Source organism: Cottoperca gobio, chromosome 19 (assembly GCF_900634415.1).
Source record: "Cottoperca gobio chromosome 19, fCotGob3.1, whole genome shotgun sequence".
Classification (NCBI taxonomy): Eukaryota; Metazoa; Chordata; class Actinopteri; order Perciformes; family Bovichtidae; genus Cottoperca; species Cottoperca gobio.
The window spans coordinates 7,767,828-7,780,597 of NC_041373.1; the positions used below are offsets into that span (position 1 = coordinate 7,767,828).

General features: G+C 41.3%; 1 protein-coding gene across 4 annotated transcripts in view; it reads left to right on the forward strand.

Moving 5' to 3' along the window:
* tanc2b (tetratricopeptide repeat, ankyrin repeat and coiled-coil containing 2b) overlaps positions 1-12,770 on the forward strand; it is a 150,074-nt gene that overhangs the window by 69,008 nt on the left and 68,296 nt on the right. For all 4 annotated transcript variants that reach the window (XM_029456255.1, XM_029456257.1, XM_029456256.1 and 1 more), the window contains 2 exons: positions 4,713-4,784; positions 10,331-10,510. In XM_029456255.1, the coding sequence (XP_029312115.1) occupies positions 4,713-4,784; positions 10,331-10,510 (252 nt within the window). The remainder of the gene's footprint in view (positions 1-4,712; positions 4,785-10,330; positions 10,511-12,770) is intronic.

A 12,770-nucleotide genomic window follows, 5' to 3' on the forward strand; every position in this document is an offset into this window, starting at 1 on the left:
GCACTTCTCACTGTGTGTGTGTGTGTGTGTGTGTGTGTGTGTGTGTGTGTGCTTACACTGATGCTAATGAAGACGTCCGCCAACTTCAGAAGCGAGCAGATGTCTGTGCTCTCATATGGCTCACTGCAGCTCTCTGTGGCGCTGTGATTCATTAAGATGCTCCACTTTGTTGAGAATCTGATTAAATCCAATTTAAATGAATGTCAAAGCAGAGCAGCAGAGAGTTTGTCTTAGACCAAACACACCACCGCACACGTTTGCATACACGGTTTGAAGATGAATGGATTAGTGGATCGACAGCAGGAACCGTGGATATGTCTGCTGAAAAGATGTTTACTTCTGCAACTCGAGACACAAGTAGGGCTAAAGTGCCAAACACTTGTTGATTTCAGCTTCTCAAATGTGAGTGTTATCAGTTTTTTTTTTTTTTTTTTCACTATTAATTTAATATCCTTTGGTCTGACTAAACAAATAGTTTATAGACTTCACTTCTGGCTCTAGGAAGTTGTGTTCATAATGTTTTCACTATTTCTCTGACATTTTATAGAGCGAATGATTAGTGACTTAATTAAAATGAACATTAGTTGGAGTCCCTATGCACATATAAATGTTTTCATTCCTAGCAGTGCACTTGTTGGTATTTTTTAAGTGCTTTGCTCAAAGTACTAACAATTTTTTTCACTATTGATTAATCTGCCGATTGTTATCTTGATTAATCGTTTGGTTTATAAAATAGAAAATGTCCATCCCAGTTTCTCAAACTGCAAGGTGACATCTTTAAACATATTCACTTCAATATGATATAAAACAAAGAAAAGCAAGAACTCGACATATTTTGGAGGCTGAAAACAGCATTTTCTTCCATTAATGCATGAAAAATTACTTTAACGATTAATCGATTGATCAAAAATAGTTGACTTTCATTTCATTTTTCTGCCAATCTGTGATTAGTTGACTAATCGTTACAGCTCTAGCTCAAAGTCTCAGGAGCAGGTCGTATCCCAGCCTCTTCTCTGGTGACATCAGAAGTTGCAGCTTGGCAGCAGCGATCGTTGCTCTCTACAGGAGTCAGCACAAAACACTGAATCACTCCTTGGCATTTACCTTTTCCAATTTCCAACTTTTCTTTTTCCAACTCTTTAAATCAATCTCTATTTTGGTAAATTACCCGCAGTCCATCTGCTCACACACGACAACTCCATGTGATATATGGTGCGCACGTTCGATTTTTATTTGTGTGTGGGCTACCGTGTGCTGAATAAATGTCAGCATGTTTTATTATTGTAGCTCGCACATGATGCCTCTGTTTCATCAGGGTTATATGGATTTTAGATAGTTTAACATTTAGCTCTTTGGAGAAAGAATAGTTTATGAGGATTCCAGGATAATGCAAGGATGGTTTCCACTTAATTAGAAATGTCAATCATTGCACTAAACTTACACAATTATTTATCATCCCGTCTTTGTAGACGTAACGTAAGGTATGCAAAGTGAAAAAAGGATTTCTGTAATATTACAAAATGATAAAATAGTCTTCAAGACAACTCAATGAAGATTTCCTCTCTAATTCTTACCTGGAATGTTATTTTGATGAACGGGGAGAAAGTTTGTGGTGACGTGGAGAGTACGGATGTTTGATTAGGGGTCCTAGTTAGAAAGTGGGTATTGACAACATGGTGGCAACACAGAATCATTAGAGCACCACAGAATCAGCAAAGGTGAGAAATAAGCCAGCAAGGAAGTGAACCTATCTGAATCACTGGCTGTCACTGAGTCAATTCATTGAGCTGTAGGATGTAATTCTCCGGGCTCCTAATATCCGGGATGTGTCTCCGTTACATGGCTCGGTTGCAATCTTTTTCTCTTTCCATTGCTGGCTATTATGTGGGTTCCAGTAAGCCAAAGACGGGCATCGATTGCCCTTTTTGGGGCGAGTCTATTGGTTCCTTTCTTGAGTGTGACAGGATCGATCAGTCACAGAAAAAGCACCAAATCCATTTTAAATTGCAATTTGTTCCAGCTACTCTCCGCCAGATAAGTTTTTGGACACCCAGCGTCAAGATCAAAACTCCTATGAGGAACTAGTGACGACTTAGCAGTCTGTCTTCTCTTTTTTGCCAAAGGTGATTACACAAAAAGAGCCCAATTTATAGTAATCGTCCTCAGACAGTACCCTGAGGAAAAAAGCCTAATTTTAGAGCAGAGGTCACATTGAACACTGAGAACACCACCAGGTTCATCCAAGTCAGTCTGGGCGATAATGATGGTGGAGTTCTCCGCCATGCTCCATGGGATCCCTATCAAGTCACGCTGACTTCTCCCATAATGACTCTTTGTCCAAGTGTGACATTGGCTTGCTCTTTTGACATCCTAACACAGCACCGTGGCATTACATCTCCAAAGAATAGCCAACAGAGTAAATGCACCATTATTTCTTCGGTTTAGGAGGTGCTCTTTTAGCTCCAGAGAGCAAAGCTTTGATGTTACACCTGAATAGGATGTGGTTACAGATTGCAGATCGTCTGTTGGATACTGAGCTGAGTTCAGTTGTTTTCTCACGTTGTTGTTAGGCCGAGTGTTTGTGAGATGTTCTGTAAAGAACTAGAATGATGTCCTTTGTTTGTCTCTCCGGTAGGAAAGAAAACGCTTCTCTGTCTTCTGTCAACGATAGTTCCTCCCCTTTCATGTTCTCTGCTTAATAGGCCATTGATCTGTGTGGAAGGACATTGTACTGTGGTTGCTGCTAACAAGAGAGCAATCTGCACAGAAGAAAATAAGCTTTCTCTTTTGAATAAAAGAGGCACAAAGATGCGTTTGCCAAGCCTAAAGAGAAATGGTAGTGTAGAGAAAACAGGCGAGGTAAGGGCTAAAACCACGTTGGTGGTGTGTGGAATTTTTCCAAAAATTACAACAAAGTCATTCAAATTGAAGGTTTAACGTTGAATTGTCGTACTGTAGGATGGATGTAATTGAACTTAAAATTTAAATCTACTATGTGTAATATATCACAATCAGGAGTACTGTTTCAGGTTTTAAAATTCAACAACATCACCACACATCTGAAGAAGATGAGGCTTAAGAATTGTCTGATCTATTGTATCCAATTCTCCAGCTTTATTGTTCGCTGTTCATTTAAATTATTAACGCATCAGATATGACATTTCGAGCTACTCAAGTCGTCTGATGACAAGCAAGCTGCTCCAAACGTCACCTAAGGTGCTAATCAGATCCGCTGTAGGAGCATACCAAGTATGCAAAATCTGTTACTGTATGTCATGGAGCGTTCCGCTAACAACATCACACTCTTCATGTGTGCATGCGTGTGTTTTCATGGCTCAGTGTGCAAGCGTTGCTCATAGCTAGTGCGCATCATCTTTAAAGCCTGTATCGATTTTCACGGCATTGATTTTACTCGATGATATGGCTCATCGGGTAGAAGCAGCTATTTTTGGATGGTTTTGTTCGTGTTGAACATGTAAGAAATGGAGGTGTTGACTGCAGGATCTATAGTGTTGTCTGTAAGAACACCAACACAAATTGCAGGAATTCTCTCAAAATCTCTCCCAAATGATTCACATTGTGTTGGTTGTTCAAACCCATTAATTAGACGCCTCTTGACAAGGTGGCTCAGGTCAGGAAGCAAACTCTGTGAATCCTCTGCAGAGTACTACCTTTCAGAATCATTGTCAATCTCAGGCTGGCCCAGTTCTCACACAATCATGCCCCACGGCTTATTCTATCTTTCCATCGACAAGCTTGATCCATCCAACAGCGAGCCAATCTGGCATGCTGTGTGGCTACTGGCACACAGTGTGTGATCTGCGATGGGAGAGATAATACTTGAGTATTTGTTTGGGTTTTCTGTACTGATGGTGAGCTCTGCGATCGAAATTCAATGGTAGGGGATGCTAAAATATACAATCCTTTTACGATAAAACACCATTGTGTTTTTCTACTTAATGCAACAATCTCTGATCTATCTACACACAGACGATCCGCTGGCTTAGACTAGTTTTCATATATCATCACAGTTCAGATTTTATTAATAGCTCACTTTATTCCAGTGGGATGTTTTTATTGAGTATAAATCATTTGTTCCAAAGCTCCTCTGCTGGCCTGTCGTGCTTTACAGTAGATCCATTCGCACTTGAACAGGATTATGAAACAATCCCCAGATGACACTGACTATGCTGCCGAGTGATGCCGCCCCCCCACCCTCCCCGCTCATTTCAGCTCCATCCACTGTGGCTAATTCTGCCTGGCTGCTCCCTTGGGCGTAATTGATCCTCATATCATTAAGCGTATGTGGATCTATCCTGGGAAACGCCCACTGTTTTACTGCTAGTTCTCGCTCACTGAAGCAGAGAGCCCAGTGATCTCTAACACGGGACTCTCTACATGAAACAATGGCTGTAATGTCAACTGTTTGTTATCTGCATGGGCAGGCCCCGGAAATAAAGGCTCACTGACCATGGGGAGCTGGAAGACATGGAGCTTGTCGGAGCGGTCCCCCTTCGTCACCATAAGGGGACGCTTGATCCCCACGAGGAAGGGTGCGGAGGGTCTGTGTGTGAGCAGCTTGCTGGGGGTCCTCCGGTCCCACAACTGGATGATGGAAGAGGACGAGGTGGCCTTGCTGCTGGCCTCCTCGCCACCCTACCAGAACTACCGAGCTCACTCCTTATCTTTCTCTTTCTGCTCCCCCTCTGCAGATGGCGGGAGCGAGGACTTGGCAGACCCCCGCTCGCCCGGTCTAGACCCTCACCTGAGCCACATCGGCCACGGTAAGCTATCAAAAATCTGTTGTGTTTTTTTGGTTTTTAATTAACAATTACATGTCAAAAAAGAGAGACGATCGTAGGGGATCGCTGCAATAATGCGACATTTACTGACTTCACTTTTACAAAAGACTTACACCAGCTTCCAGGTGCATACTTTTTAAAAAGTCTGCAGACAAACACCATTAATATCAAAATAATATAACTTTACGAACAGCAAAAATGATACTACAACTCTGTACGGCAAAAAACATAAATGGGAAAAAGACATTGGATATTAATATACGCAGCAAGAATGGGAATATCACTGCGTCTATTATTCCCTACATAGGCTACATCACTTCAGCCCCAATGCATTTCCCAATTGCCCAAGATGCTCCACACGCACATGCGCACTTGAGTTACTTTTGAAACAAAATGTATTCAACACATGTCAGAAACACTACAGAAAGTAATTACACGAGACCCCTAAACATCTCCGTAGGAATGCTCAAAGACTTTAATAACGATGAAAAGAAGTGTTTTATAAATGAATAATGTCGGCAGCAAAATTAACTGAAAATTTCAGCATCCACCTTCAATGATCACCAAGACCAGGGGTCGGCAACCTTTACTATCAAAAGAGCCATTTTGCCACCTCTTCCACCAAATAAAATGTGTCTGGAGCCGCAACACATATTTCATAACACAGCTTAAGTTGTATATACTATATATAGTTATACTATATTTGTTACATTTATGAAATTACAGAAAGACAAAGGAAACTGTTGAGATTATATTGTTATTAGGACAACACCAAACTCTTAGCGGTATCAACTCAATTATTTCTTCCTGCACCACATCATAGTTCACATACCTGCATAACAGCGCTGTCTGTTCAACATCATTTACATCACTTGACTCATCACAGGCGATTGAATAGGCTTCAGCTGAATTGATGTCCTCAATTTGCTGTTTGGTGATGTGTGTTGCCATTTTAATGGCCCTGTCCTTGACGGTCTTTGCAGAGAGAGACATATCTCAAATTTTCTGAACAATTTTATCTTTGTTTTTGAAGTCCGGAAATATATGTTCTGATATATATATATATATATATATATATATATATATATATATATATATATATATATATATATATATATTTTAAGAATGCTTCTTTCTTTGCCACTCAATTTTTCCTCCGAGACTTTTATTTTTTTTTGTTGTATCCATTGTTAGATTACCGAGTTAGCCGGGGGTCGGAAACTCAAGATTAGTCACATGCAGGGAAAGGCGCCGCGCCCGTAGACGTAGGAGAATGTGACGCATATTTTAGTGGACGAAATGTAAAAATTTAATTAAATGTATTTCAGTGTCATAATATCACCTGGAACTCCAAGATAAGAGCTGTTCCCTTTGAAAGATTTTGTGCAACAAACAAATACATAAAAATAATGTTATTTATTTCCATGTTTTCATGTCAAAGCTTCAGGGAGCCACTGCAGAGGGGTTAAAGAGCCGCATGTGGCTCCTGAGCCGCAGGTTGCCGACCCCTGACCTAAACTCATATTTCACCCGAAAAAATAAATAATGCAGTGTTAAAGGGCAACCCATGAAACTTTACAGGTAAATCATGTCAATAATATACAAAAAGTAGAGTTATCTCTTTACAAAAATATATTTTTGTGTGTGAACTGAAGCTATGATGCAATGTTGGTATTAATGGTGAGTAGAGAGATGTGTGTGTGCGTGTGCGTGTGTGCCATGGTGAAGGGATGGGGCAGTGGTATTAATAAATGTTTTAATGATGAATACATTGATATTGTATTGAAAAATAATTGAAAAGTTTAAATAAAAAACATTACAGGTAGTTAGCTGAGGCTGAAGGCTGAAGGCTTGCCCTCACAGATTCATGACATATAGTTTTACCTATAAAAGCTATCCGAGCATAAGCTTCTCTTCTCTTTTGTTGCTTATCACGGAGTGTACTGAGCTGCTCCCAGGCGTGGATGTGTATTATGTGAGGGAACGAGATGCTGAGAAACAGCGTGTGAGCCACCTTTACCTTCTCATTTCCTATAATACTTCTCTCTGGGCGCTCTCTTTCCAGACTCCATTTCTTCTCCCTTAAAGTTTCCACAGCAGAAACCCATGGAGGCCTTGTTTGCCAAGTTGGATTTTACTGGACATTATAGCAGAAAACTTTACCACTACTGGAAAAGTATATTTTACGGGGAGAGAACTGTATGAATTTTATATTCCTGCCTGTAAATCTGAGTTACGTCTAGTGGAAAGATGTTGATCAACAAGGGAAATGTCAGTGCTTGGCAGGAAATGTTTTGGGCAATTATAATTTCATGTTGCCTTTTTTTTCCCCTCTCAATTTTTTCTGTTATGAGCCGAACACCTTGACGAGTAGGTGTTTGCGTTTATTTCGAGGCAAGGAGGTACTTAAACACATTTCTCCTCACAGAATAAAATAAAATACCATCATTTTCCCTTAGATACTTTTCTTCTCTGGATTGCACCACTAAGGTGCAGCTCTCTCTCCGCCCTCCATCTTTGCCTTACGATCACACCTCCTACTTCAACTTATTACAGTTTACATGAAGTGTTAAGATGGTGTACCAAACATTATTTTTGCCGTTTAAATGTATAATATGTAACATTTCGCATTCAAATGTCTAAAAACTGACTAGACCAATTTTACATATTCCGTTGAGCCGTGTACTTACATGTTCCCAAATGTTTCCACCAGTTTTTAAACCTAGAGAAATCCGTAGTTTAAAAACACCGCTATTTCATATCCCCTTTACGCATGCGTCATTGTCGTGGTTGTCTGCCAGAAGCGGTCATAAATGTACCCAGTTTTCAGCCACATTTTTAAGATACACTTTTTAGATTGTGGATTTGTAATAATATTTTAACTGGATGAAGGATTTTAGTGATCGGACATCTGGATCTTAAATTACGAGAGAAACAAGCGGCGAAAAGTGTTAGCGGCAGCCGGACAGCATCGGAAGAAACACTGATTTTTAACGTGAAGCTGCTATATTCAGTGCGAGAGGAGGACACTTCTGTGGATAAATTGCTGTCCCGGTAAAAACCTCCTGAACGATAAATAATGAAGGAATTCTTATCGGGAGAAGCTGACTGCAACGAAAACTCCCATGATCCCACGCTTCCCTGACGACGCCACCTAACTCTGTCTTTTGTAATTGTTTTGATTAAGAAACCTCTAGTGGCAGAACATTACACAATGGTATCGCTGTAGATGTTACCAATGTCTTTATGTCCATGAATAATTAATGTATTCTCATAGATTTATGTCTTTTTAATTCAATAGTAGAATGCATTAAAAGTTGATTGGAGTTGAATCTTGACTGCCGATAATTGCTACCAGAATAACAAGTCCCCCTTGGTATTCACACCAGGCTCTGCATACATGAGGAGAATTTCCCTGCTCGGCGATGCAACCGTTGCTGTTGCTGTTGTATTTTGCTCTTGCAGTGACATTCCCCAGTGAATGGATGGACTGACTCCAGCACTTCTGGTGCCACAGATAGTCGAGTGTGTGCTTTTGTTCTTTCTATACTAGTGTATTTGCATTACAACAACTGACCTCATCCTAACCGTCACACTGGCTTCCTCTGGGACTTGTCACGGATTAGTGTCTGATAATGGCTTCACGTCTCAATGTGGCGGCTGCTGTCTGATGCGAGACTGTTGCTTGACCAGTTGCTTGTGCAGCTCTGTCTGCAGGGACATGTGCCAGAGCTGATTCACAAAATGGATGTTGTGTTTACAGACAGCTGGCTGGGTTTGGTGCACTGGGGAAAGTGTGTGTGTGTGTGTGTGTGTGTGTGTGTGTGTGTGTGTGTGTGTGTGTGTGTGTGTGTGTGTGTGTGTGTGTGTGTGTGTGTGTGTGTGTGTGTGTGTGTGTGTGTGTGTGTGTGTGTGTGTGTGAAGTAAAAAAGAAAAACCTAATTTGTGGGTTTTGAAGCAAGAGAGTAAAAAAGGGGTGGGTAAAAGATGGAGAGTTTGTGCTCCGTCTGTAATTACTGCTCATTGTGAAAGCCCTTTTTCTTTTTTTGTCATAAATAAAATGGTCTGTTGTGATCATGACTGCTCTTTTTTTATTGGTTTGGTAAAACGCATTTCAGATGGTTAGAAAATCCTTCTTTTTGTATTATAATTGTGGGTTATTGTGTTACTGTGGGGCCTACAGAGGTCAGGCAGGCTGTAGTTTATTACAGTGAATGTAAACAGCACGTGTTGCCTGCAGGACTGTTCTCTCTTCTGGGTCACGCCAATCTTGTTACACTCGATACTGGTGGTGCAATCCAGGGACCGGGCTGAGGCACTGTCTCGTATCGAGCACTCGTATCAGTCATACACTTTCTACAGGGGTGGACATGTAGAAACACTAAATCTAATCTAATGCAATCCACAGTGGCCCTACATTAAACACTACTAGTGCTAAAACGGGAACAGAGAATTGTATGGGTTTTGAGTTGTTTGTCATCTGTTAAATGTGAGGTTCTGTTTCATAATATTGTACATTTCACTGTCTTAACTGTAAGTTTGGCTGTTATGCAACAAAAAAACGATTTTAACATCTTTGGGATCTGGGAAATTGTGAAGGGCTTTTCTAATAATAATCTAATAAACAAATAAACAATCCATTATTAAATAATATATAATCAGCAAGGTAATTGATAATGGAAATAAATTGTTAGTTGAGGCCAAAACACAACCCAACTGAATCCTAGTGTCAAATTATTCTGGCCAGAATAATTGCGATTCAGGATATTATCAGGATAATCATCAAAATATGCTTAAAACCCTTATAAATGTCACTAAAACATCTTTCTGGAATACCTTTACCTTACATTTAGTTAAAAATACGTTTTATTGCATCACAGATAGGACACACATCTTTTAAATAAAAAACAAACAATTAAATCTTTAATAAGGTAATCATAAACCAAAGTTCCGCCTGCATAAATAAAAGCAACAATGATTGAGTCTGTTATGTCTATATATATATATATATATATATATATATATATATATATATATATATATATATATATATATATATATATATATATATATATGATAATCCTGTATTTTATTTAAATCAGGCTCTATTTCTCACTTTTCTACCATGAAAGCGAGTTGACAGCCTTTTCCCTTGTGTGATGATATTCACTTATTGTTAATGTATTCCAATGTGCAAGACAATCATATACCAATCTCAAGACCGTTTAAGAGCTTAATCTTAACTGTGTTTGATTCCTTTGTGTCTCTGTCATTACAATGATGTATTATCAGAATGTTGTTCTCATGTAACTCTCCTTAATTAATCCACAAATACACAGGCAGAATGTCATTTGAGAAGATGCATCAGTGCCATTGGACTCAAATGCTTGTTTTTATCAGTTAAATACCACATCCATACATTTTTCCATGAATTCTTCCTGCTTTCTTTGCAGAAACTGACTCCCAACAGTGTTCTATAGTCAAAGCAGAGAAAAGCATCTCATTTTGTTTCCCCTCCCATCCTGCAGGTGGCAGCATAGACAGCGACTGTGCCTTTGAAGGAGACTACGCTGTGCCGCGGCTCTCCATGACCGAGGGCATGCAGCACATTCGCATAATGGAGGGCGTGTCGCGCTCGCTGCCCTCCTCCCCGCTGCTCACCCACCAGACCATTAGTGTCCGGCTACAGCCCGTGAAGAAGCTCACAGGTAAACCCACTGAAGGTCAAATCATGAAGAGTGCAAGATTTGAATTAGTCGAGCAGTGTTTGCAAAAAAAAAAATCACCCACAGCCGACAGAGATGTGGGATAAATCTGGTTTCAAATGTGTCTTGTTCGCACATCCTTGCCTGTAGCTGTCCTCCCCCATAGACTCATTGTGCTAATACAGCCTCCCTTAACCCTTCACTGTACCACTGTAGGCAGGGAACCTAATCAGAGAATCATTCACATTCACAGATTTTCATGAGTCAAAGTGAAGAGGAGTGTAATGGCTTCTCACCCTTATGGTTGTCAATAATCAGTAATCACTTACCGTATTACTCACCCACAGAAGACGAAGAACGACGCAGGGCCCGTTTGGCCCTGCGGCAAACACTGCAATTTCAAATTCTTGTAATCACCAAAGTCCTGATGGAGCGGGAGCTTTGGTCAGCTCTGCCCTCCTGTTATCACTCTTCATCTCACACCACTAATCGTTTCCTTCCACACTCATCCCCGACGTTCCCCTCTGTCTCCCCATTAACTGGATTACGATGCTGTTCATGGTCCCTCTGCTTTTATTATGAGGGGGGGGGGTGTGTGGTTTGGTGTACAGGGCGGTGTGGACTCTCGAGTCTCACTGCTGCTGTGCTGGATTTCAAAATGAAATATTGACATTGCTGCTTCACCCAATATCAGTACAGCCTCCACGTAGAAGTGGAGTGGGTGTGAAGGACTTGATTCAGGAGTCGCCACTAGGGTGCACCAGCCTCTCAGCTACTTTAGCTCATTAACTATTTCTGATATGCTGGGGGGGGCATGCTTTATTACATCACACAGAATGATTAATACTCTCTCACAGGTCAGTTAAAGTGTGGGTTTTTAGAGAGGAAGGTTGCCAAAATGTATGTTATTTCTTTCCGCCTGGGTGTGCCACACCACTATAGGAGGGCTCTGTGTGGGGGACAGGATCCAGCAGAGACGGGTGTTTTAGGGGATCATGACTTAGGAAGATTTCAGACCAAGCCCCTTTTTTCTCTCTCATTGCTTCTCTCCGCTGTTTGAGGAGCCATCTTTGCCCCATTCTTATTTTTCTTTCACTTCATGTTTTGTGGCAGGCTAATTTGATGTCTACACTTTCATCAGCGTGAATCTTTTAGATTGTGTGTGTGTGTGTGTGTGTGTGTGTGTGTGTGTGTGTGTGTGTGTGTGTGTGTGTGTGTGTGTGTGTGTGTGTGTGTGTGTGTGTGTGTGTGTGTGTTGATGGCCGTCATAGAGGAGCATGTCTTGCTTGATTAATGACTGCAGTGCTATCTTTTGTACTATTTTTATTTCACGGCTGACGGAGGGAGAGGTGTGTTTGCAGTATTGTCACACATGTTGTTGGCTGAAAACAGCATTTTCTGCCATTTTTGCTTGAAAAATCACTTCGATTACTAGATTATCAAAATAGTTTGCGATTATTTTTCCGTCAATCGATAAGTGGACTAATCGTTGCAGCTCAGTTTGTCTCCCTTACATACTGTGTTGTTCTTCGGTTATTCTTCAGATCACGCGTCAATTCGTCTTTTCATGACTTGTATGAGCTGAGCCGCTCTTGCATAAGCACGTCTGACTCTAAAACAACATGAACACAAACGCCTTAAGTGCCCCTAGGTCCTTCAAGTCCTCAAAGACTTGTGTCTGCTCTCAAGTAGCATGGAGCACCAGATTGTACTCTGCTCCAACCACCCCGGCTTTCTCACCCTTTAATTAAATCGACTCAGCACCACTTCCTGCACAGCTTGACAGTACCGAGCTTGTGTGTGTGCTGACGTCACAGAGCAGAACCCCTCCCATGCCAGAGATGGCAGAGGCGGGAGAAAGAGAGGTGGCAGATGAGCACAGTAGAGAGCAAACAGCAGCAGGTCTAAAAGGCTGCAGCGCTTTGATCACCCCCCCACCCCCCAACTCTCCCCTGGTGGCCTCCACCAATCGCAGCCTCTCTTTGCCCTCCTGTGGCACAGTGGTGGTGCTGGTGAGCACTTGAGTTATTCAACCTCAAGGCTCTGATAGAATGAAAACGCTATGAAAGCACTGACCTTTTTAGAGAATCATTGAGTTTCTGATTTAATCCCCTCTGCCTGTATGAAGACTCTCAAAGGGGCCCTCGGACCTCGAGGAGGTCATCTTTAGAAATAGATTGGTGAGGAGGGCAGGAGGCATACCGCTCCATGTCATCGCACTGGACTCAGTTCTGATTGATTTGGTGGTGGGATCACAAGTTGG